At 45.1% G+C, this 26,338-nt stretch overlaps 1 protein-coding gene across 1 annotated transcript; it reads left to right on the top strand.

The window, feature by feature from the left end:
• The first annotated feature begins 2,826 nt into the window (after nt 1-2,826).
• LOC309370851 (lipase member M-like) lies at nt 2,827-24,873 on the top strand. Its single transcript, XM_081913019.1, has 10 exons — nt 2,827-3,011; nt 4,121-4,228; nt 9,760-9,877; nt 10,396-10,594; nt 12,117-12,226; nt 13,925-14,064; nt 20,341-20,487; nt 22,616-22,687; nt 22,891-22,956; nt 24,613-24,873. Exons 1-10 carry the CDS (start codon nt 3,009-3,011, stop codon nt 24,844-24,846), a joined length of 1,197 nt encoding a protein of 398 aa, XP_081769145.1. The 5' UTR covers nt 2,827-3,008; the 3' UTR covers nt 24,847-24,873.
• Nucleotides 24,874-26,338: the final 1,465 nt, after the last annotated feature.

The raw sequence follows: 26,338 nt of genomic DNA, 5'->3' as shown, positions 1-26,338 counted from the left end.
TTCTGAAGTCAAATGGAAATGCATCCAGATCAGTGGGTCCCAACCTTTTTTTGGCCATGCCCCACCTAAGCATCTCTAAAATCCTGATCCCTCCCCCCCATGCCATACAATTCTTGTTATTCAAAAAGCGAACTCCTAGTCATGTGGAGGAAGCCTAAAGGGCCATTTAATAACTAATAACTAATAGCCTAAAGGGCGTTTAATAACTCATACTTGAACTCCCCCCTTAAAATCAAATTGCCCCCCTGTGGGGCGTGTGCCCCATGTTGGGAACCATGAGTCTAGATAGTCTGTTTCATGAAAGTGCAGCTGATGCTACACAACCATCACTGCCACAAGAACCTTGCACCCAAATGGGATATTTGTGACTGGGCAGTAAAGTCTTTTTCTGGCTCAGGTTTCTTCTCTCTGATTCAAATCAGATCCCTGGCATGTGCACATGCAATAGCAAATCCATTGGGGCATTAAATAATCCTTAATTAAGCTACACCAGAAAATAATTAGAAGCATAATAAAACAGTTTATTTTTTTTTTAATGAAATCAGATGTTGAAGTTCAAGAAAATGCTTGCTGAAACAGCTCTGTCTTCAGGAACCAGTGGAATACCAAGACAGGTTGGAACTGTAGTATTTCAGCAGGGAGGGCATTCCACAACAGTGGTACCACCAGTGAAAAGGTCTGCCGCCATGTTACCACAACTTCTGTGAGGAAACATAGACTTGGGGAGGAGAGAATGTTGGTACCTACCATGATAAGTTCTCTGTAGGGAGGAAGGGGATCCTGAATGGATGTCATTGCCCACCTTTCCACACACGTGAAGTCAAACCTTCGAGAGGTTTTACACCTGGTAGAAAGAGCAACCCTCTCAGCAGCTCAATTTGTACTTAAGCAAGTAACTGCATAGCCCAAAATAAACAACTTAACAGAACAGGAAGGGACTTTATCCCGCACACCAGGGTGAAGTGCCTGCCCTGCTGCATCCCTTTCAGAAAGATAAGGCAGCTGGCAGTGGGTGGGTAGGCCTGGGCAGGTTGTGTGGGGGGGATTGCGTGTGTGATGTCATGCACATGCAATGCTCCCCCCCCCCAATGTTGGGCACAACTTGGCAATTTTGCTCTGCCCCTAGGAGGGGATGGGGAGCCACTGAGTCATGAGGTTGACCCAGAGGAGCAAGGAGAGGGCCCTCCTTCTCTTCCTGTGTGCCACACCACCACAGTGCTCTCCAGCTCTGCTAGGAGCACAGGCACTTATTTGAGAGCAGCCCTGGCTTCTGCCCCTGGCTGCTGGGGCCCTTATGAGTCTGTGGGAAGATGGGGGCTCTGGAGGCTGCAGATAGGCCCACAGCCTGTCCCAGTCAAGTTAGCCAGTCAGGGGCAAATGGCAGCATCCTGGGGGGTTGGGGTAGGCAAGAGTAGCCCCTCTCCCCATGTTTCCAGAACCTCTGGGTCCCCTATGACATCCGTGGCTCCAGAGGAATTGCTGCTGGTGTCAGGGAGAAGGATCTCCCTGACACCAGCAGCAATTCCTCTGGATGGGTGGCCTGAATTCCCAGTGACTCATTTAATTGGTCTGCGGAGTGTTCCATCCTCTCAAACAGTTCTCCTCCTGGGCAAAAGCCCCTTCCACCATGTTTCACTCCTTTCCAAAACTCAAAGGGCTATCAGCCCAAAACGGTCAAAGAAAAACCCTTTGCAAAACACCTTTTCTCTTTTGCCATACTTGAAGCTGCCAGCAAGAGTGATCTGCAGAGGAACTGGAAGGAAGTTGAACTGGCAAGGGGGGTGCCATGCCCACCAGGTATATCCTCTCAAAAGTTTGACTTCCTGCCAGTGGATAAGTGGGGAGTGACAATCAACACAGGGTCCCCTTTCTCCTCTGCAAGAGAAGTTTGCTTTCTCTTATGCTGAATTCAAAATGGTGATGAAACATCCAAGCAGGAATGTTTCTGCACGAAACAGGATCTGCAAGACCAGATGGAGATAAAGATTTTGGGTGCTGTTGAAATTAAAGCCATGGGATTTGGGGAAGCAATATATGTGGAAGAGGTTTAGAACTGGGTATAGCATAAGCCTGATACAGAAAGGCCTCTAGCTAGAACAAATAAAAGGTTCAGCACAGGCCAAAAAAAAAAAAAAGGAGGGAAGAAGGGTAGAGCCCTCACACCAGTGCCTGGTCTCTGCTTGCCACCATGACCTGCCACTGCTGCTCTTCAGTCGCTCTCCCAGCCTGCTGCTGCTGCCACTGCCAAAGAAAAACCTCTTTGGCCATTTCAGAGGCCCTTTAAATCTCTGTTTCATCTGCTTCCATGGCCCAGGATCTTCAAAGCTTTTCAGCTTTTTCAAGAGCCTCCAGCAACGCCTGTCTTCATCAGAGTCCAGGTTGGGGCCTGCGTGCAGCTGGCTTTTATGCCCAGGAGTGGACCAGAGGGACAACCTCCATCCTCAGTCTTCTTTCCAGTCCATCCCACAAGGTCACCCGCTATGGCTGCAAAAGGGCCAGCTTTTCATGATCATACCCAAGCCGGATCTGTGCCCACCACGGGAATCTGTGTTGGACCTCAACCGTGGCCTTGCCCCACCACCTTTACGTGGCAGTGACTACTGACGACCAAATAACAACATTTTAAAACGTCACAATGTTACAAATAAGTATCAAAAGAAACCATGGGGATCCACACAAAGCATCCTCACTTGCCACCCACTTGACCTCATTAGTGGAATTTCTGAGGTGTGTATGAATCGGGAGTTAAGAGGTATGTAATTCTCCACTAGGAACATTGAGCCATTGTTTTCCATGAAGATGTTTAATAGCTAAAATAGTTTCCACAGCATTACTGCCATGTTGCGGAGGCTGAGAATGGATGCTGAAGAACTGGCTAGCAGATAAACAAATCCCTTCTTGTGCAACATGAAGAAGGCGTGTTTCTAGTGGTTACTAACGTTGGTGCTGTAGAAGGAAGCATTATTTGAAAATCCTGCTCCTGTCAAAGCACAGCAAGAGGACTCAGAATGGTAATATGGGCACTTATTCTATGTCTGGCAAATCTTTATTTCTTACTATGTTTGGCTCTCATCAAAGATGTTCATAGCTTTGACAGTCAGCATCTCCTATAAATGGCTAAGAAGTTTGATGTTGGTCCTTCCTTAGTGCTCTCAAAGGAGACAGACTTAAATGGAAAGTGAGAACAGCAAGTGGGCTTATTGGGGTCAGAGTTTAAAAGGCAACAGTGGTCAAACAACGTATGGTTTAGCTAGCAACTTTTTTAAAGAAGATGCTTTAAAGCAGGAGTGTGGAAGCTGTGACCATCCAGATGTTGTTGGACTCCAGTTTCCATCACTCCCAACCAATGGTCAGGTACTATTGGTGCATGTGCGAATGACCCACTGGTCTGTCTAAGAGTCCCTTTCCCATCTTTGACTGAAATGCCAGCTGCTACTGTTCCTTGATAGAGAGAGCTTGCCAACAGTGAGCCACAGAATAACTTCTAACCTTGATTTCTGTAACGTGCTTTATATGCGGCTGCGACTAGTAAAAAAAAAAAAAGTTATTTAGGAAAACCTTTGCTTGAAAGCATTGCACTGGCTGCCAGTTTGCTACTTAGCTAGATTCAAGGTTTGACTATTTTGTATAAACTCATAGACATTTATGGACTAAGAGGTCCGGGAAGCCGTCTCTCCCAGTGCAGCCTACCTCAGTCACTGAAATCTGTGGATAAAGATTTGTTCATGGTGATACATGCACCTGTTCATAGAGCATGTTGTAACTTGAGTATGTGTTCTTAAGCACTGCTGCTCCAGTTCCCTGGAATTTCCTGCCCTAGAAAGGAAGCAAGTTCTATATTTTGATGTTGGTTGAAAACTTTTCTTCCCAAATTAGCCTCCTTGGTTTTTGCAGCTTTGGCATTATGTTTTTAAGGTTGTTTCATGATTTGTACTAGGTTTAAAATTACCATCTATATAGTGTATTTTTGTATGCTACTCAGGTATTCTTTGAATGTAGAGCAGTTTATACATTTTGGAATATATGAATAAAGTGTATATATTTTGCTAGCATAATTGATTGATGTAAGATCCTCCCCCCTTACTTTGTTGTCTCCTCTTCCACCCCATTTATAAAATAGATTTATGGAAAGAAGTTGTGGTTTCTTGCACTTGCTTGCCTATTTGGTATTCTAGAAGACTTGAGTAGGAGAGGAAGAGTTGCAAATCCTGAAGTTCACATGAATGTCGTAAGCTACGTAATCTTTTATTAATCTTATTAGAGGCAGGCCTGAGATGGGCCTGAAATGCAGAAGAGCAGGTTTGTTCCTTCTGTCTTTCCTCCCCCAGCCCAGAACAGGGGTAGCCAACAAGGTCCCCTCAAGCAACTGTTATGGGGCTCCAATTCCCAAGAACCTCAGCCTGCAGGACCAATGGTCAGGGCTTAATGGGAGTTCTAGTCCAACAACATCCACAGGGCAGCGTGTTGGCAATCCCAGGTCAAGAACATCATGGGGTGGGGAGATGCAATTGGGAGTGGTGACATACAAGCTAAAGGGTAATGCAAAACTATTCCTTGAAGTGATACCAATGAGCCTGGAAAGCAGGAAGCAAAGAGTACCAACAGTGCTTCCATTTTCCTTCCTAGTATCATGAGCCTTGTGGAGACATCTTGACAGGGCTGGCCAGGAGGGAGGAGGGAGGGATAATGGGGGGGGGAGTTTGATCCTGGGCCAGTAACCTGTGAGCAGTGGTGGAGGAAGGGGTGGGGGGGCGGATTGCACCAGGTGCCATCATGATGGGGTGACAAAATGCCAGCTGAACTCGATGCTGCCTGTATAGTGGAACCGAGTGGGGTTGAGTTTCATCATGATGCTGATGCGTCTCCTTCCCACCTCTGTGGGCCGGGTGCATGCGCAAGTTGACCAGGCCCTGCTCTCCCTGCCTGTCCATGCACCACCCTCACTCAGGAAGCGCCCCTCTCACAGGCAACCGCCTTGCCAGCTGTGTCCCTCCTGCCCACCTGCCTCCCTTTCTCTCCCAGCTCCCTTTCCTCTCCAAGCCCTCGCTCCATCGTCAGCCTCTGTCCCCGCCCAGCTTTGCCTTTCCCTCTCCAGCCACGACAAGCGTGCCCCTCCCAGCTACCGTCAAACAGCTCTTCCTGTTCTTACTCAATTCATGAAGTGATGTGACATAAAATTTATTCCATCCCTCCAATCAAGGCAGGGGTGGGAGACCAGCAAAATGCAGGCATAGTGAGTGATCTGTGAGAAAGTTTTTTAAAAAGAAAAGAAGGAGAAGGGGAAGAAAAGAGAATGAAAGCAGATGCAGAGAGAACAACTGTGAGGTCAGCTCAAACTGAACAGAAGTGTTTAGGGAAATCATCTTCTGTGAAGGACCTCTCTTCTCCAAAGCAGGCACTGAAAAGGAGAATAGCTTCCAGTCTCAGAAGCAGGCAGCTTTCCAATCACTCAGTCCCCTCTTCTTCAGAACTCCTCCTCCTTGCCACCAACTTCCTGGCCAACTTCGCAGACCTCCCTGGTTATCTCTGGCACGTGGAGACCCACGGAGATCGGATGACCCCTCCCCAAAAATCATACCTCCCTGGAGATCAGAAAAGCAAGGGAAGGCAGGATCGGGCCCCCAGGATTTTTTTATTTTTATTTTTGCAAAGGTGCTTCTCTACAACGCTGCCCCCACTGCCCTTCCTCCTCTACTGGTTACAACATGCAGGTATCACTAACCTGCCAGTCATTTGACTGTATGGGCTTCAGGCAGAGCAGCTCTCACTGCAGCTCCTTGTGAGTGAGAAGGTAGGATGGGGTGGGGGGAAGACTCTTCCTGCTTTCCCTTCATTCTGCCACCCCCCAAATCCTTTCCCTCCTCCCTTCTTTCCCTGTTCTATGATGGATGAAGATTGCACAGCTTTTCACCCATCCCCTCCTTATCTTTGCACTCAGAGACACTCCCCCCCACTTCCATGGGCATAGCCAAGCTTTATTTGGGGGGGGGCTAGCCTTTATGTTAGGGGGGCGTGCCCCCTCCCACCCCAAATTCCGACTCTCTGCTGTGGGGAGGAAACCTTCCTCCTGCCTTGCACCAGTATCATGCAAGGATACAAAGGATTTTCTCCCCACTCACCATGGGCGTAGCCAGGGGGTGTAGCTGCCCCCCCAATCAAGTAAATAAATAAAAATACTTAACAAACCGACCAATTGCATTGCAGACAACTCAGTTCTGACCCCCCAACATAAATCCTGGCTATGCCCATGCCACTCAGTGCAGAGCATCTGGGCAAACAATGACAAAGGAGGTTCATAGATATAGGAGAGGAATCCCTTCAATAACTTCCCCTGATTGCTCTCTGCCTACCTGTTCTCAGGCAAGGGGGATTAAGGAGGCAGAGGAAATCTTTAGAAGAGCCAAAATGGTTTTTGGGTTGTGGGTGGCGCTGTGGTCTAAACCACTGAGCCTTGGACCTGCCGATCAAAAGGTTGGCGGTTCAAATCCCCGTGACGTGGTGAGCTCCCATTGCTCGGTCCAGCTCCTGCCAACCTAGCAGTTCGAAAGCACGTCAAAGTGCAAGTACAGTGGCACCTCGGGATGTGAATGAGATCCATTCCGGTGCCCTGTTCGCATCCTGAACAGAACGTAAGACATGACAGCGCATCTGCGTGTGCACGGGTCGTGTTTCACCGCTTCTGCACATGCACGTGACATCATTTTGACCGTCTGCGCATGTGCGAGCAGCGAAACCTGGATGTAACATACTCCATTACTTCCGGGTGACTGTGGAGCACAACCCAAAAATACTTATCCTGAAACGTATTTATACCGAGGTATGACTGTAGATAAATAGGTACCACTCCAGCAGGAAGGTAAATGGCATTTTCGTACACTGCTCTGGTTTTGCCAGAAGCAGCTTAGTCATGCTGGCCACATGACCTGGAAAAACTGTCTGTGGAAGCGGACAAACGCCGGCTCCCTCAGCCTGAAAGCGAGATGAGCGCCGCAACCCCAGAGTCATTCACAACTGGACTTAACTGTCAGGGGTCCTTTACCTTTAGCTTTACAAATTAGAAGTTCTGCCTTAATAGCCAGGCAGGATGGAAGATGCGGAAAAGGAAAGGAAAAGGAACCTAAGTGTTTACTAATCAATATGCTGTCTGTAAGTAAGGAGAGTAATCTAATTTGCAAGTAGGTGACCTATATGTCTGGACATAGCTGGTTATTTATTTAACTAATCAAATTATATTGGCTCATTTGATGAGAGGATATTTGCACTGCTGACACAATGTTGTTCCTTTTTTTTAACCAAATAAGGGGAATCAATTCTTATCTATAATACCCTTATTAGTCATCAACTCCTACACCTTACCTCTGCCCAAGGGAAGCATGGATGTATTTTGGAAAATTCAATAGCACACAGCATTAGGTCATAGTAGAGAGAAAACACGCTGTTGAACAAAAATGGCACCACTTGATCAGCGTTGTCTACATACCAGCATGAAGATGCAAGGTAGAGAAAAGTGTCATTTGCTGAATTTCAGCTAGTCATAAAGTTCTTTAAAAATGCAGGAGCTTCATCAGAGACAGAAAGCTGCATACTGTTACTTGGACTGCATCATCAGTGTTTTTCCAAAGCCAGAATAAAGGGATGCATACACATAATACAATATGAGAAGAATGTCCCCAAGTTGGAGGCTTCCCATATGGTATTTCCAGCTTCTGCTTTTAGTTGTGGTGTGTTTGCTCTGACACTTCACCTTGCCCCTCATGAGATATTTTGTGTGTTTCATATTGTTATAGGAATGCTAGGATCTCAAATACATAATAAATGTTGATAATTGCACAAGGTAAACACGCATGCATAAGTACATAAACTGCAAGTTTAAAGTAGTTCAGGTAAAGGTAAAGGTAAAGGGATCCCTGACAGTTAAGTCCAGCTGTGAATGACTCTGGGGTTTCGGCGCTCATCTCGCTTTACAGGCCAAGGGAGCCGGCGTTTGTCCGCTCCGCAAACAGTTTTTCCAGGTCATGTGGCCAGCATGACAAAGCTGCTTCTGGCACAATGGAACACCAACACCAGAGCAGCACATGGAAGCACCATTTACCTTCCCCCTGGAGCGGTACCTGTTGATCTACTTGCACTTTTTGGCACTTTTTGGGAGCTCACCCCGTTGCAGGGATTCGAACCGCTAATCTTCCGATCGGCAAGCCCTGGGCTCAGTGGTTTAGACCACAGCGCCACCCACATCCCGTACCACCCACATTTGTACCAAGACTTATATAGTTCATATGCCCTGGCTTATGTATTTATACAGTGTATTTATATTCTGTCAAACCTGAATAAAAATAGCAGAAAATGTAAGACAAATAAGCATGGTCCACTGATTTTATGGCTACTTCCTCTGAAGCACCTTTAAAAGTGCTGTCCTTTAAAGCCCTAAATGGCATCGGAAGGAACGTCTCCACCCCCATCGTTCTGCCTGGACACTGAGGTCCAGCACCAAGGGCCTTTTGGCGGTTCCCTCGCTGTGAGAAGCAAAGTAACGGGGAACCAGGCAGAGGGCCTTCTCGGTGGTGGCACCCACCCTGTAGAAGCCCTCCCACCAGATGTCAAAGAGAAAAACAACTACCAGACTTTTAGAGGAATTCTGAAGGCAGCCCTGTTTAGGGAAGCTTTTAATGTTTAACAGACTATTGTATTTTAATATTTTGCTGGAAGCTGCCCACAATGGCTGGGGTATAAATGATAACTATGGGTAGATCACAGTGTCTTGAGAGTTGGCCACCCCTGTTCTATATTTATTAGCCAAGTGGTGATTCTTATTGTAGCTAAAACAGTACCATCCATGCATAAAGAGGGAGATGTCAGTAGGCTTGAAGGAACCCAATATTTGGGAGGAAGTCCTTTGTGGGAGGGTGACAAATAATTTTCTGCACCGGGTACCACCTGTCCTTGCTACGCCACTGCCTGTGAGGCCTGGAATGAGGGAAGGCCCAAGCCTCTGTCCTGCCTCTGTCCTGACAAGACATCCCAAATGCCAAAGAAGAGCTTTCTGACTTGGCCTCAGCGCTGCCTCCTGCCAGTGAAGCACTACCTGCCTCTGAGGTCATGCCTGAGGGCTCATCCACACTTCTGCTTGTCCTGTGCCTTGAAAACATGGGTCTGAGTGGTTTTCTGCTTGGCTCTAACCTTCTTGGAATGGGTCCAATGGATTTCCCCCTTGCCTCGCTCCTTTCCCATGGAAAAACAACTTTAGCCCTAAATTGGAGCAAACGTCAATCTGGATAAAATCTGAATTGCCGTCTGCCCTTATTGAGTGCTAAAGAGCTGTTTTCCACAGGGAGAAGTGGTGGGACAAGAAGAAGTGTGGCTAAGACGTGAGTCTAAATCTGACAGTAAACCAAAATTAGCAGCATCAACCCACATCTGTCTCTGAGGAGTCAACAACAGTTGCACAGCTCAACTGCTGTAAATAAAGGCACACCTTTGATGAAAATTACATGTGAATATCACTATGTACAACTCAACAATTTGTGTACAAAAATGCACAGATGGTACACTTGTTGAATGTAGTGTATGAAGATATCTGTAGCTCTTAAACAAGAAGAGAACAAACAGCAGAAACTCAACCATCTCCTGTGCCATCTGGTGACTAAACCGTATAATGACACTGTTCACATACTGCTTAAATGTCTCCTTCCTGGCAGATAGATTAAACCATTCCGAATCAAAAGCTCTCAGCATTTTATTTTATTTTATTTTTATTTTCAGAGTGAGGTGATTTCCTACAATGGATACCCCAGCGAAGAGTACGAAGTGTTAACGGATGATGGCTATTATTTGACAATTAACAGAATACCCTTTGGGCAAAAAAATCTTCCAGTGGGAGGTACCTTGTTATGTGTGTTTAACAACAGCAGCAGCAGCAACAACAAAATCCGTAGTCTATCAGCTGAACATACTTACCGTATAGTCCTTCCCATAAGTGAGAACCCTGACTTTCCAGGACCACATGGAGGCATTCCCATGGAAGCACATTGAGCAGGGCATGCTTCCAAGCTCCCATGAGACTTTCCGGGAAAGACAGTGAGAGGGCAGACACATCCAGTGTTGACTGGGGCCTTGGGAGCACAGCTGGTGGGTGCCTGCCTATCTCCCATTCCCATTTTAATCCCTCACGAATATTTTGAATGCTTGAATAGCGCTTTGCTAACAAGCCTCCTCTACAATCAAGGCTCAAATCCATGCCATTGGATGAGACCACAGCCTAACCAACTTATGGATGCAATGTACTGTAATATAAAGAATGTTTTAGGAATATGGGAGATTCATCAAAAACATCTTTGTTACCAGGGCACAGAAATTCTTGTCTGCTTTGTTAAAACAAAGACTTTGTTTTCAAAACAGGTCCCAAGGCTGTTGTGTTGTTGCAACATGGATTGATTACAGAAGCTAGCTACTGGGTTGAAAATTTGGCCAACAACAGCTTCGGATTCATATTAGCGGATGCTGGCTATGATGTTTGGCTGGGGAACAGCAGAGGATCAAGCTGGTCTCGGAGACACCAACATTTGTCAACTGACCAGGATGAATTTTGGGATTTCAGGTAGTTTGAACAGAAAAGGAACAGCTTTACAGCCATTGACAATGTTATCTCCCACTTAAACTATGCTGACCTATTCGTCACTGTTGGGACATAGGTTATTAGCCAATCAGCTGTGATACAATACCAAATTATGAAGGTAAAAAGGTAAAGGTACCCCTGACCGTTAGGTCCAGTTGCGAACGACTCTGGGGTTGTGCACTCATCTTGTTCTACAGGCTGAGGGTGCTGGCATTTGTCCGCAGACAGGTTCCGGGTCATGCGGCCAGCATGACCAAGCCACTTCTGGCAAACCAGAGCAGCGCACGGAAACACAATTTACCTTCCCGCCGGGGTGGTACCTATTTATCTACTTGCACTTTGACGTGCTTTTGAACTGCTAGGTTGGCAGGAGCTGGGACTGAACATGGGAGCTCACCCTGTCACAGGGATTTGAACCGCCGCCTTCTGATCGGCAAGCCCTAGGCTCTGTGGTTTAGACCACAGCGCCACCCACATCCCAATTATGAAGGTAGGTAATATTAATGAAATTTCCAAGCATAGTCAGATCTCGATTTCCAAACACCTCCGTTTTGGAACATTTTGGCTCCTGAACACCGAAAACCTGAAAGTAAGTGTTCTGGTTTTTGAACTTCTTCATAAGCCAAACATCCGACGCGGCTTCTGCTTGAGTGCAAGACATTCCTGCAGTCAATCAGAAGCCGTGCCTCGGTTGTAAAACATTTAGGAAGTCGAACGGGCTTCTGGAATAGATTACGTTGTTGGAATGTATTTATTCTGATGCCATGGTTCATGGTTCAAGCAAACGTGGTTCATTTACCTGAGTATTGTCTACACTGACTGGCAGTCACTGGGGATCTTCACACTCTACAGCCTTTTTCTATGTGTGATTCCCCTTCATGAGATTTTCTTGTGTGTGTGTGTGTGTGATTTTTAGTGATGTTCTGTTGCTGGAACCCATAGCTAAAAAAATTAAAGCGGAGAGTAGAGATGGTGGCTCCATCATCTCATTCCACACACACATTTCAAACAAAACTTCCCAGAAGGCAACTCTAGGAAAAACAGAGGTGGTGCCACCCATTTCACCACTTGAAATGGGAAGTGGTGCCGCAATATGTACCCACTTCCATTGGCACCACCACCATGCGCCCACTTCCACTGGCACCACCTCTGCCCACCCTCCACACTCTCTTCGCCACTGGAGGAGAAGCGGCATTGGCACTGGTTTATGGTGCAATCTCGCCAGATCTCACTGAAATCTCACCTGATCTCTCATGCTCTATGAGATCTCACCATAAATGGGTGCCAATGCTGACACCACTTCTCCACCAGTGGTGGAGGTGGCAAGGTGTGAGGGGTACTTGCAAGGCTGCTGCCTCAGGGGCTTCCACCACCTGAGGCAGCTGCTTCACCTCACTTTATGAGTGGACCGGCCCAAATGTGAAATATTTGTGAGCTCATAGGAGTCACTAATTTTGCGATAAAATTTAAAAAGCCAAATCTTATTTCCCAATTACTATTTCAGTTTCCATGAAATGGGCATGCATGACCTTCCAGCAGTGATCAACTTTATTTTGAAGAAAACTGGGCAGAAGCAACTGTATTATGTAGGCTACTCTGAAGGTGCTAGCATTGGTATGTTAAAATTGAACAATCCCATCTCTTTCTCTCTTTCTCCTTTCTCTCCCCCCTCTCTCTGTTGCTCACTTTGTCCTGTGTTTTGCTGTTTTGGATTCTAGAGGCAGCTGTTCCACTATAAGCTGCTCATCCCCTTTTTCTGTGTTGGGAGTCAATCTTGCGCCAACCCTGGCACTGTTGTGTTTGCATTCCCTTTGTGACCTTGCTTGACTCCACTATGGAGTACATAGGGCTTTTCAGGAAAAGTGAGAAGACAGCTTTTAAAATATAGATATAGATAGATAGATAGATAGATAGATAGATAGATAGATAGATAGATGATAGATAGATAGATGATAGATAGATAGATAGATAGATAGATAGATAGATAGATGATAGATAGATAGATAGATAGATAGATAGATAGATAGATAGATAGATTAGATAGATAGATGATAGATAGATAGATAGATAGATAGATAGATAGATAGATAGATAGATGATAGATAGATGATAGATAGATAGATAGATAGATAGATAGATAGATGATAGATAGATGATAGATAGATAGATAGATGATAGATAGATAGATAGATAGATAGATAGATAGATAGATAGATAGATAGATAGATAGATGATAGATGATAGATAGATGATAGATAGATAGATGATAGATAGATAGATAGATGATAGATAGATAGATAGATAGATAGATAGATAGATAGATAGATATAGATATAGATATAGATATAGATATAGATATAGATATAGATATAGATATAGATAGATAGATAGATAGATAGATGATAGATAGATAGATAGATGATAGATAGATAGATAGATGATAGATAGATAGATAGATAGATAGATAGATAGATAGATAGATAGATAGATGATAGATAGATAGATGATAGATGATAGATAGATATGGTAGATATAGATAGGGGACAGAAATCACCAGCCTGAACGTAAGATACATACAATGACCTGTCTTCAACTAGTCCTCTTGTTTCCACCACCCATCAGCTTCAAAAAAGGGGAGGAAAGAGGTTCTGAAGTTAGGTGATGGAACCTTAAAACGTGCCCCATCATCTACCATAAGAGCTCTGGCCCTGCTGCTTACGTACACCTAGAGTTCACAATTTCTCAGAGTGAGATTGATTTAAAGGCTTTTCGGTAACAAGAAAATGTGCTTGCACCATTTACCTTAGACTATCTTTCCATTGCGGTACAGTGGTGCCAGTTCTTAAATCAAGAAAGACCTATAGGATCTGAGTGCAGAGTCTAGAACGGCTACGACTATGTAGTTTTTGGTAGCTCGCGGGGCAGATTTCATCTGCTCATTCACCTGATGAGCATATAATTAAGAGGGAAACTTATTTCGAGAACAGAATAATCACATCCACTGCCTTTCTTTCCTGGCAAGTGACTTTAAAGTTGCAGCGGTAGAGGTGGCACTTGGGTTTCTCCATCCTTGGTAGATCTATTGTTATCCCTCAATTTCCTCCCAGCAGCTCCAGTGATCATTTAGAATACATATGGGGAATCTGTAGCCCTCCAGATTGCTGTCAAACTCCAACTTCCATCAGCCCCAGTCAATAATATCAGGCCAGCCACAGGCTCTGCATCTCTGCTTTCAGGTCAGGGAATACCCTTTTGGTTAACTTAACATGATTCTAAATGCTGTGTTTTTTCTCCCTCCCTCTTTCTCCTTAGGCCTCATTGCATTTTCAGCCATGCCAGAGCTGTCTCAAAAAATCAAAACATTCTTTGCCCTGGCTCCTGTGATTTCTCTTAGGTATGCAACAAGTCTTCCTTTCGAACTTGGTGTCTTCCTTCCTGAATATTCATCCAAGGTACTGGTCTATCACTATTTCATGACTGATGAAATCAAGAAATGCAAAGCTAATGGGTCCCTAAAAGTCACTTCTACCATAAATCCGTGACAAATATTTCTAGCTACTCATCTAGGTTACTGTGTGCAAGAAAAGAAAGAATCTATAAACTGCATGTATCTATAGAAGAATATAACAGACTACAATTTTTGCAGAAATGTTGTGTTCCCCTGAGATTATTCTGAATGCAGGGCAAGTTAGAAATATGCTAGATAAAAGGTAAATTTAGTTCACATGCAATTCATGCAAAATTTCATCTACAAAAAATGTGTTTGAGAACCAATCACATCAATTGGCTTTACTATTAATTTCAGTGAGCTGTCGATTGCACTGTCAATGAAACGAAGAAAGTAAACTAAAATACAAAGAAACTAAAGTTTAAATAGATCAGTTCTTGGGGGGGATATGCATCTGTCAGATGTGTCTGCTACACACCCAGAAAGGGATGGAGTAGAAATTTAATACAATTTGCATTTATAAGCAAATGTACCAAATATGCACTTTCAAAAACAATATACAATCAAATTCAGCATCCCGGGTCACAACAGTCGCTTAGGGGGTGGAAGGTGTTGGGATTTCAAGCCCTTCTCATGAGAAGCTGGCAGCAGTCCAGGCACCTGGCTTGAATTCCTGTTGACCTCCCTGGCTGCATTCCCCAGCAGACGCAGGCAAGGTCTCGATTGGCGATTCTTCTCAAACGTGAGAAGAACATACCCCTCTTTCCTGCCTCCCCCAGGCAGGGGAAAGAGATAGACAGAAACGTATTTACATGCTTTTATTTCTGTCTTTGCAGCGTTACAGAAAACATGACTGCTCTCTCCAAATTCCAGCAGTGTTTTGACAAACACTTGCTGTAAATCCTGTACAGCTCATATTACACTGTGAGGTAATTCCAGTGCTGCGCACTGTGAAATGACTGCCCCTCTGTTCCCACAGCAGTCCCAACATTCCCATCATGTTTACACTTCAAGCTAGGACTTTGCAGCTGCATTGCTTCATTATCGTAACATCCTCCCCCATAAGAATCAATGTGTGCTGCGAACATAGCTTGATCCAGAGAAGAAAACGAACAGTTGTTATACATATAACACTCCCCTGTTGTTTCAGTTCCACCCTTGGAACTACCCGCCACTGGTTTCCCCAGTGTAACTCTCTGGTTGTCTGACTTCCAAGGAATGAGTGCATCTGCATTACCTTGGCTAGGGAATGTAGTGTTACGCTTAGCAACTCCCTGTTGTGTCTTTGTCTCTGACTTAGACACAGCTTCAACCTGTCTTGAGTTGTTAACAATAGTAACACATGCAACAGCTGAGTTAGCAAACTCTTTTGAATACCTCTTGGGTGGTACACCCTTTGTAACTCTCTCAGACCTGCGTATGAGGTGCTGATCCTCTCTGCTCACTGGTCTCAGTCTCAGGACTCTTTGGAGAACCAGTTCCAATAGTAAACAGTGGTTCGTCCTCCACCTGTGAAGGTCTAGCCATTATGTGAGATTTCCTCTCAATGACTGTGTCAACTGAGCTCTTTGAGCTATCACTGTCACTCTCAGTACCACTGTAATCAGTAAAATCATCATCATCATCTGAATTGTCCTCAGTGGGAAATGTGTGAACAATTACTCTCTCCTGTTCAGGAGCACTCTCTAGAAATTTTGTGAGAATCACCTGACCAGATTCAGACAAAATTACTCTGTAGAGACCCTTTTCATAACCCACAAAAATGCCTCTGGCATTCTTTACTCCACCTGGAGCTTCGGTCCTGACTTGGGACCCAAAAACCTTAAAATGGGCTACAGAAGGTTTTCTGTGAAATAGCTTTTCAAAAGGAGAACATCCCAAACCTTTTGAAACCTTTTTCAACCACGTGTAACAAAAACACAATAGCAATTCCGCCCAGAACTCATGTGGCAAGTGTGAACTCAAAATTGCGCCTTCATATTTTTTTGCAATTCTTTGTTCACTTGTACACAGACACTTTTGTTCCATGCTCCTGCAGAAACAGCAGTCTTGTGCCTTATCCCTTTCTTATCCAGGAAATCCTGAAAATCCTGTAAAAGAAAAACTGGCTTTTCATCTGTGAAAAGACAATCAATGTTAGCATCATGAATAGTTTTAACCTTGTCACAAAACTCTTTAAACCTTTCTAAGGCTTCTTGTGGTTTCTGCAATATGTATATCCATACATAATGAGTGAAATAATCCACACACACAAGATAATATCTTGCATTGCCTCTAGATGGGGCCAGAGGACCAATCACATCAGCATACACTCGCTGAAATGCACTGTTAACTTTTGTCGCCTTCCGGACATTTCTCGCCATACCTGCAAGAGAAATCATGTTAGATTCAGATGCATTACACTTTATGCAATCACTTTGATCAAAAGTCAACAAATACAGTCCATCTTTCTCTTTGGCAGAAAGATACAGCTCTCCATCTTTGTAGATTTTGCAGCTTTCTCTATCATAGGACAAAGTCAGTCCTTTCTTTGTGATCTGCGAAACACTCAGCAGATTGAACTTTAAATCAGGAACCAAATACACATTGTTAATAGTCAAGTTCAGACTTTCAAGATACACAGTTCCAAATCCGGTCGCTTCCAGCTCCTGGCCATTGGCCTGTTTCACAGCGAAGCTTTGCTTCTTAAACGTTGAAAACAGTCCTTGGTGAGATGTCATGTGTTGCGTTGCTCCAGTGTCCAAAATAAAAGAGTTTTCCACTTCTGGTGTGGCTTTTAGTGCCATCAAAGCCTTTGCAGGTTTCACCTGGGACTTGGTACGACTTTTGCCTGACGCCTCAGGCTTTGCAGAGCTCCCCTTAGCTCCTTTCTGTTGACGTGGCCTCTTACAGTTCCGCTGAAGATACCCAGTCTGTCCACAATTGAAACAACGGACAACGTTCAAAGCAACAGCCTGTTCTTCACTTGCACTAGCAGTGGAGGTGTCAGAACTCCAAGCGTCTCTCCCCCTGTCAGCAACATCCGTTGCAGCAAGAACAGGAACAGCAACAGCAACAGCAGCAACAGTTCCTTCACTCCCCAGGCCAGCGTCATCTTGCCTCTCCCCTTCTGGGGTAGTTAACTTCCAGCTTTTGCTTCTCACTCCAGCTTCACAAGCTTTTCAGAGCTTCTGAGAGAACAAAGCCATTTCAATCTCAAGCCTCAGCTCTGACTTTCGAGCCTGCTAAAATCCAATAGCTGGCTGTTTACTTTTTGCACCTGGCAGCTAAACGCTTGGCTGCTCTGGAAAGTCCCTCCAAGAGCAAGTGATAAAGCAGTCAAAACAAACGTCCCAGCCTGACTTCCGTGTTGGCTGGTAATTTTCCACTTTTCAAGCTAACTGGCTCAGAGGTAGCTGGAAAGCATACTCATCTTGTTGCTTAGCAACTGGACATTCCAGGCTTTGAGCAGCAAACCGCTATTACCCTCAAGAATGCGAGGAATGTGGCTGTCTCCCAGTGCTGTTTCTCTTTATCCAAGAAAACAGCGTTTGTGAATCAGAGAATTCTCAATCTGCGTTCACTCTTTTTAGCCCCAAATCAGCATACCTTGGGGGTTCCGTAGCTCCTTGCTTATCAGCAAAAACGTCTGCTCTGGTGTTCAGCCGTTTGATGTAGCTCCATCCGCATGCTACCACAAACTCCTTTATCTTCAAGCAGAGGATGAAGTACGATCCATCAACCTCTTTAGCTGCTTTACATGGATCGGTTCCATATGCTCGTTGCTACCATTTGTTGGAATTTCAAGCCCTTCTCACGAGAAGCTGGCAGCAGTCCAGGCACCTGGCTTGAATTCCTGTTGACCTCCCTGGCTGCATTCCCCAGCAGACGCAGGCAAGGTCTCAATCAGCGATTCTTCTCAAACGTGAGAATAACACACCCCTCTTTCCTGCCTCCCCCAGGCAGGGGAAAGAGATAGACAGAAACGTATTTACATGCTTTTATTTCTGTCTTTGCAGCGTTACAGAAAACATGACTGCTCTCTCCAAATTCCAGCAGTGTTGTGACAAACACTTGCTGTAAATCCTGTACAGCTCATATTACACTGTGAGGTAATTCCGGTGCTGCACACTGTGAAATGACTGCCCCTCTGTTCCCACAGCAGTCCCAACATTCCCATCATGTTTACACTTCAAGCTAGGACTTTGCAGCTGCATTGCTTCATTATCGTAACAGAAGGTTGCCACCTCTTACCTACATCATGCCAGCTGCATTGTTGTTGCTGGGGTTCTGCCCTCATGGGACAGCACCAGCCAATCAGCTCTCAGTATGAGTGTGGCCGTGGGCGAGTTAACCACGGCGCAGCCAGCCGTTACCCTGTCTCTCGCCCCATCGCTGGATCACTTGACCCACTCACCCTCTTTTCATGCTATGCTCAGATGTGACCTTGCGATGGACAATTGTCGGTTGCTATATTGTTGTGGCTGGGTAGGAATTTTTTCACTTGGCAAGTTGGCACCAGCCAATTGGTTTTCGCCCACCTAGTAGCAATCGTCACAGGTTTTCTGAGGTTAGGCATTGGGTGAGCATTTGTTTGGATGGAAGGGAGGTTGTAGCCTTCACCTGTCCCCCTCAGTAAGGTTATCATGTTAAAGGGATCCAGGGTGTGAATCCTGTTCAAAGCCTGGGTGTGGGCTAGGGCCATGTCACAGCCCTTACAGGGACCCCTCGGGCAGCAGCAGAGCAAGCTGATTGGGTGCCTGGGGTGGCTCGCATGGGGGTGGGGACAGCAGGGGCAGGACACTCTGTGGGGCCTCCAAGGAGTCTGCCTACATCCTCCCCCTCAGCCACCCTACAGCTGAGAGGGGAGGTGGCGGGCGGGCAGTTTGGGGCAGTGCAGAGCCTGCAGGCGCCCAAGCCACAGGGTCTCTCCCAGTCTTTTTCCACTGAGGGGGGTGACAAACTGGTGGGTGGCACTCACTGCAGGGCCTGCAGCGCGCTGAGCCACGCATCTCAGAGACCCTGCACGCCAGTTTGTAACCCCCTCAGTGGTGACACCCACTGCACCCACCTTGCGATGCCCCTGCCCTCACAGTGCCCCTAATGGTGGTTTACCCTAATGGTGGGCAGGAGTCAAGATATAGCCTGGTTTCACCCCAGGCCCTAAGCCAAACCACTCACATCTGTAATCAATTAAGTTGTGACCTATTTGAGCCCATAAACCAATATATTTCGTTTCAGTGTGCTTTATTGTTCTCCTGGGCACTTTGTGGCTCAGGTGCCTTGGCATGCAGTTGCTCATTTCTCAAAAATTTCTAATCTGAAGTAAAATGTGCAAATAAACGAGTACATTAATTAAAAGAGCTTCTGGAATGCATTATAAAGGGAGAAATGCTATACTAGGCAAAATTACGTACAAAAATGTGTGTATCTGGGAAATGGACAATGACAATTTTCATGTGGACTTTTTAAAAATAAAAATTGCAAACTAATGTGGAAATGTGAAAAACTGAAGTTAAGTGTGGGAAAATGAGAAACCGAGAGAAATGTAATTGTCAGATTCATCCATCCACATGTTTCCGAGCACAATTCAAAGTGTTGGTGATGACCTTTAAAGCCGTAAATGGCCTCGGTCCAGTATATCTGAAGGAGCGTCTCCACCCCCATTGTTCTGCCCATACACTGAGGTCCAGCGCCGAGGGCCTTCTGGTGGTTCCCTCTCTGCAAGAAGCCAAGTTACAGGGAACCAGGCAGAGGGCCTTCTTGGTAGTGCTAAGTAGCAGTAGTGCTAAGTAGATCAGTCAGATTATCCTTGCAAGCTTCCCTGCAATTAGAACCAGGCATGTTCAGCTGAATGGTCTTACAATCCCCTTTCAGCTTTCTCACTGAATGTAGCAGGGTTGGAGATGGAATAGGTGCCCCTGGTGCATGCAGGGACATTGGGGTCACAATATAGGTGCCCCCTCCCACTCTCCAATTTTAACCTTTTAAGAGGTGCAAACAGCAACAAGGAAATCTCTAGAGACACAGAGCTAATTCTGCAAACAAAAACAATTGAAGTTCAATATAAGCAACATATTTTGCGAGCCCACGTGCTAAACCCTGTTCCTGGAGCCTACCCCCCCCCAAAAAAAATGAGACATGACAACAGTGTATGGGTTTAAACATTGTTGAATTTCAGATGTAGGCTTAGGCCTTGGAAGGGATCCCTCTCATATCCTACAGGGGCTGAGGATGTGCAGGGCAGTCGGACAAAAACAATTAAAGTTCAATATAAGTAACACCTTTTATATCTTTGCAGGGGCTGCTTGTCAGAGGAGAATTTTACCTGCCTTACAAGGCTTTGAAATACTTCATCAACACAATATGCAGTGTTTCACTACTGCACACAGGCTGTGCATATACCATTTTCCTTTCGGGTGGAATCAATTTTACAAATATAAATATGGTATGTAGACGTGTGAAGAAGTCACAGTAGCTAATTACTGGTTTGCTGAATTTTCATGAGGTTCCATTTTTCAGGGGTGAAAAGCCCCATGGAAAATTGAAAGCTCACTTAGAGGAAGACTGAAGTCAGGTATGCATGGAAAGCAAATCTCACTGAGCAGAAGAGAACTTACTTCTGAGTAGATGTGCCTAGCATTGCCCTATTACAGCAAACTCCTACACATGTCTATTCAGATGCAAGTCTCATTCAGTTCAATGGGATTTATTGTCATGGAAATGGGTGTAGCATTGCAGCCACTGACTTTTACTGGTTTGGGGGTTGGGGGTGCACATGTCTGGAGCCCTGATATGATCTGATTTCAGATCAGAAAGTGTTGTTTTTTAAAAAAAACCAACCAACCAACCAACCAAAACAAATATGCCTTCATTTCTACTATACTTCCAATGTTTTCTGGAATCGCTTGCCCAAATTTCACTTTGTAAAATGGCTCAAGTTCTTATTCTGGTCTCTTCTTCAAACAGATGTATCTTCCTAGTTCCCTATTACCACCACAAAGTGGTGCTATCCCAGGTGCTTATTTCTGTCTTTGGCATGCGAGAGAAGTAGATGGAGCAGCTGCCAACTGATATTTCCTGTGAAACAAGACCCGGGAAATTAGCATAAATAAAAGTAGAAATGTCCTGTACTGCAAAGAGGGGTGTGTGGGGTGTATAGGGAGGGGTAGTACCTTTGATGGGGGACATGTCATGTTCCTTCTGGGGTAGTTTGTCCACCTTTGTCCTCCCACCCTGCACTCAGCTCTTATTTGTGGCTCCTAGAAGCTGTCAGCTTTGCCAGCGGCCACACTCCAGGAACAGCTTCGACTGGCTGGTTAAACCAGGTGAGGGTAGTTGATGGGTCTCAAACTCTCAGTGAATTAGGGGCTTCCCCTGCATGTGAGTGGACCAATAGTGGGTCCAACAGTCAAGAAGGTGTTTTTTTGCACATGCTCTAGAGAGAAGTGAGGGGCAGATGGGGCTCATCAACTTGGGAAAGTAGCCCCTCTAAGAAAAGGAAGACTCTGATCCTAAACCTCTGTTGCCATGTGGGATATCTTCAGAAGAAGAAAAGGCTGAGTAAGCCCTACACAAATCCAAAGACTGTTTGGATGGTGCCTTGTACACCTCCTTCCAGCAACTCCTGCAGCCAAACTGGTGCCAAATGTATTGCTCTGCTTTCCTTTGGACCACATCAGCCAGGCCGAGAGAGGGGTCTTGTTATTTGGGCAGCCTCTATGCACATTGCCCAGACTTGCACTCCAAGGAGGTGACTTTAGTAGTAGCTAACGCACTGCGGAGGTGCACTCTACCCACTTCTTAAGACAAACAGATGCCAACAACTGCAAAGAAAACAAACATGGAGTGATCACATACATTTGAAGCCATGCACGTCTGGTGTGTTTCACCCCAATTTTGTTCTACTTTGGGATTCCTCATGGAGTTGGCATGCCTGCATCCTGTTTTCATAGTGGCCAACCTGATTCCTATAGGAAATCCGCAAGCAGGGCCTCAATCTCCCTAGTCCTTTCCCCCAGCAACTGCTACTCAGCGGTATATTGCCTCTGTCACTAGAGAAATTACATAGCCATGTAGTTATGTCACCCATGAATTTGTATTAACCCCTTTTAAAGCCAATCTTGTTCTTGTAATGCAAGGGGGAGCATAATGTCCCTCTTCTCTCCATTCTTTGCAAACTATGCATAATTGTATACTTTCTAGCTCATCCTTTTTCTCAACTAAGCTGCCCCAGCAATTGTTGTAGCACTAATTTGTAGGGTAACTGATTAAAAATTTCCTTCCAGTAGCACCTTAAAGACCAACTAAGTTAGTTCTTGGTATGAGCTTTCGTGTGCATGCACACTTCTTCAGATACACGCATGCACACGAAAGCTCATACCAAGAACTAACTTAGTTGGTCTTTAAGGTGCTACTGGAAGGAATTTTTTTATTTTGTTTTGACTATGGCAGACCAACACGGCTACCTATCTGTAACTAGGGTAACTGATGTTTTTCTTCTTCTTTCCACTAGTTTTCTGTTTTCTTTTCTTTCTTTTTTTAAAAAAGTGTTGTTTTTCAAACTTTACTTGCAGAGTCGACTGGATGTATATGCATCTCACTTTCCAGATCGAACATCATCTAAAAACATTGTACACTGGAAACAGGTAGAGAGTTTTACACTTTGAAGAATAGAGTTCTATGCTTGCATGTACACTCAAAATCACAAATTCTTATAGGTTTTATATAACACTAAACTTTCAAAGCTCACACCTAAGAATTACGGAAGAGTTAGTACACTTAACATTCCCTGGGAATCCTCAGTAATATGTATCATATAATATCTATGGCTTTCCTATTATTTTGATAGGTAAGAGAATCAGGAATATTCAGGTGTTTTGACTACGGGGATGAGAATCAGGCAATATATAACCAGGTAAGAGAGAGCAATTATTTTTTTTACAGTGAAAATATAACTCTGCATCAAGGACACTTATTTAGATTGGGTCTGAAATGAGACTTGTTGCGTACCAGCACAACCCAGATAATATTAACCATTTAGATTTCTTCCCAGGTGAAAGCTCAATTATTTTATTCATTTATTTATATACATCCCACCTTTTCTCGGCAGAGTTCAAGGCAGCACACATGGTTCTCCTCCTCCCCATTATCCCCCTATGGGGAAGCCTAGAGTGATGGTGACTGATCCAGGGTCACTCCATGAACTTCATGAATGAGTGGGGATGTAAACTTTGGTCTCCAAGTCCTAGTTCAACAATCTAACCACAATAATGCAATAGCTCTGAATTAATGTGAATATGATCCCTAAAGGTGTTTCCCTCCACAAGCTGAGAGCATGGTGGGCACAGGAATGTGTGTATTAGCCCCTCCTTCAACCCCACCCTTCTGCTAGATCCAACCTCAGACCACACATCTGGCCAAAGTCTGAAGGGAGGGCCTGGATGTATGTAGTTGTGTGATTGTGGTTTCTGTCACATGCCTAGAAGCTTAGAAATATGTGAGCTCCAACCCTATTCAAAGCATGTTAGAAGACCACATGTGTTCCAGTCAGAATCAATAATAATAATAATAATAATAATAATTTATTATTTATACCCCGCCCATCTGGCTGGGCCCCCCCAGCCACTCTGGGCGGCTTCCATAGAAACCAGGAAACACTAAAATATCATACATTAAAAACTTCCCTGAACAGGGCTGCCTTAAGATGTTTTCTGAATGTCAAGTAGTTGTTTATCGTTTTGACATCTGCTGGGAGGGCGTTCCACAGGGCGGGCGCCACTACCGAAAAGGCCCTCTGCCTGGTTCCCTGTAGCTTTGCTTCTCGCAATGAGGGAACCGCCAGAAGGCCCTCGGCACTGGACCTCAGCGTCCGGGCAGAACGATGGGGGTGGAGACGCTCCTTCAGGTATACTGGGCCGAGGCCGTTTAGGGCTTTAAAGGTCAACACCAACACTTTGAATTGTGCTCGGAAACGTACTGGGAGCCAATGTAGGTCTTTCAAGACCGGTGTTATGTGGTCTCGGCGGCCGCCCCCAGTCACCAGTCTAGCTGCCGCATTCTGGATTAGCTGTAGTTTCCGAGTCACCTTCAAAGGTAGCCCCACGTAGAGCGCATTGCAGTAGTCCAAGCGGGAGATAACTAGAGCCTGCACTACTCTGGTGAGACAGTCTGCGGGCAGGTAGGGTCTCAGCCTGCGTACCAGGTGGAGTTGGTAGACAGCTGCCCTGGATACAGAATTGACCTGTGCCTCCATGGACAGCTGTGAGTCCAAAATGACTCCCAGGCTACGCACCTGGTCCTTCAGGGGCACAGTTACCCTATTCAGGACCAGGGAGTCCTCCACACCAGCCCGCCCCCTGTCCCCCAAAAACAGTACTTCTGTCTTGTCAGGATTCAGCCTCAATCCATTAGCCGCCATCCATCCTCAAGAAAAGGATCAATCAAGAAAAACCCATCCTTCATATAATCCTGTGAACAGCCCACAGGCAGTCTGAATTGTGTCAAGATGCTGTCACTAAGAGCACTTGTGTGTTTATGGGTGTTTAATAATCCTCTGTCTTTTACTTTCCAGAGCTTTCCTCCTGAATATAAAATAGAGGACATGACTGTGCCAACTGCAGTGTGGTTTGGGGGGAGTGACATAATTGCAACCCCAGGAGATATAGACTTCTTACTTCCTCGTATCACTAACCTGATTTACTATGAAAATATATCAAACTGGAACCACTGGGATTTTCTCTGGGGCCTCAGTGCCCCCAGGCTCCTGTACAGCAAAATCATAGAGTTGATGGGGAAGTCTCTGTAAATAAATACTTTGCTAAGATGGATTCAACTTCATTTCCTTTATTGACACATCTTTCTTTAACACCTGTCACAACAAACCCTGTGCAGTAAGCTATGCTGATGTGGAAAGCCTTTCTAGTATTTAAAGGTGCTTCATTCCCCCCCCCCCCGGATCATGTCCATTGTTTTGGTCACATTTGCCCCATACATTTGAAGCACTATGATACCGTTTTAACAGTTATCATTTCCCCAAAGAATGCTGGGAAGTGTAGTTTGTTAAGGGTGCTGAGAGTTGCTAAGAAAGCCCTGTTCCTCTCACAGAGCTACAGTTGTCAGAGTAGCTGAACAATCAATCCCTCTTCCCAGGGAAAGTTTAATGTGTTATTATGCTTTGATATATGTTGGAAGATGCCCAGAGTGCCTGGGGGACCACAATCAGATGGGTGGGGTATAAATAATAATTATCATGTAATAGCATTTCATTGAAGAAAGAAATGTTGGCGGATATGTTAAATCTTTCTTGCATTCATGCATACTTGCAAAACCTGTCCTAACTGGTTTCTCAAGCAAGGTGTTTTAGTGAATTGAGAAGTTCTGTAGGTGGTTTTCCCAGTAGTGATGTATGGAAGTGAGAGCTGGACCATAAAGAAGGCTGATCACTGAAGAATTGATGCTTTTGAATTATGGTGCTGGAGGAGACTCTTGAGAGTCCCATGGACTGCAAGAAGATCAAACCTATCCATTCTTAAGGAAATCAGCCTTGAGTGCTCACTGGAAGGACAGATCATTAAGCTGAGACTCCGATACTTTGGCCACCTCATGAGAAGAGAAGACTCCCTGGAAAAGACCCTGATGTTGGGAAAGATGGAGGGCACAAGGAGAAGGGGATGACAGAGGACGAGATGGTTGGATAGTGTTCTCGAAGCTACCAATATGAGTTTGACCAAACTGCAGGAGGCAGTGGAAGGCAGAAGTGCCTGGCGTGCTCTGGTCCATGGGGTCATGAAGAGTCGGACACGACTAAACAACTAAACAACAACAACAACAACATGTATGTGACAGTGTCTGTGTATGAACGACACTCAAATGAATCTCATCCTAGGTTTGGTTTAATCTCACTTATGAGCAACACCATCACTTTTGGATGGAGTTCCTCAGGGATCCATTTCCAAGCCTCTCTCACTAGTTTCCATTTCAGTAGGATCCATATCCTGGTGGCACCCAGCTCTCTCTTCATAAATCTTCATCTCCATCCGGTCTTGCAGCTCCTGCTGCCTGAAGCAACATTCGGCTTGGATGTTTCATCACCATTTAAAACTCAGCACAACACAGAGCAAACTTCTCATCTATCCTTCCAAGTCTTTGCCTCCTCACAGAAGACATGGTAACACAGAAATGGGCTTTTTCACTGCTGGTGCCAGTGTTGTGGAATTCCCTCCTGGCTAAAATACAAGAGGCCCAATCTGTGTTGATATTCCATTGGATCATGTAAACACACCTGTTAAGGCAAGCAT

This window comes from Podarcis melisellensis (assembly GCF_964234715.1).
Source record: "Podarcis melisellensis genome assembly, chromosome: 5".
Classification (NCBI taxonomy): Eukaryota; Metazoa; Chordata; class Lepidosauria; order Squamata; family Lacertidae; genus Podarcis; species Podarcis melisellensis.
Note: the sequence above shows the minus strand (reverse complement) of the source record. Positions and strands in the feature narration are given on the sequence as shown.

Bases quoted from the DNA above. Each gene is read 5' to 3' on its own strand.
- LOC309370851 (XM_081913019.1), top strand. The intron at 4,229-9,759 runs GTAAGCTACGTA...TTTTATTTTCAG, and splicing joins CTGAAGTTCACATGAATGTC to AGTGAGGTGATTTCCTACAA. The intron at 20,488-22,615 runs GTATGTAGACGT...CTTTACTTGCAG, and splicing joins ATTTTACAAATATAAATATG to AGTCGACTGGATGTATATGC.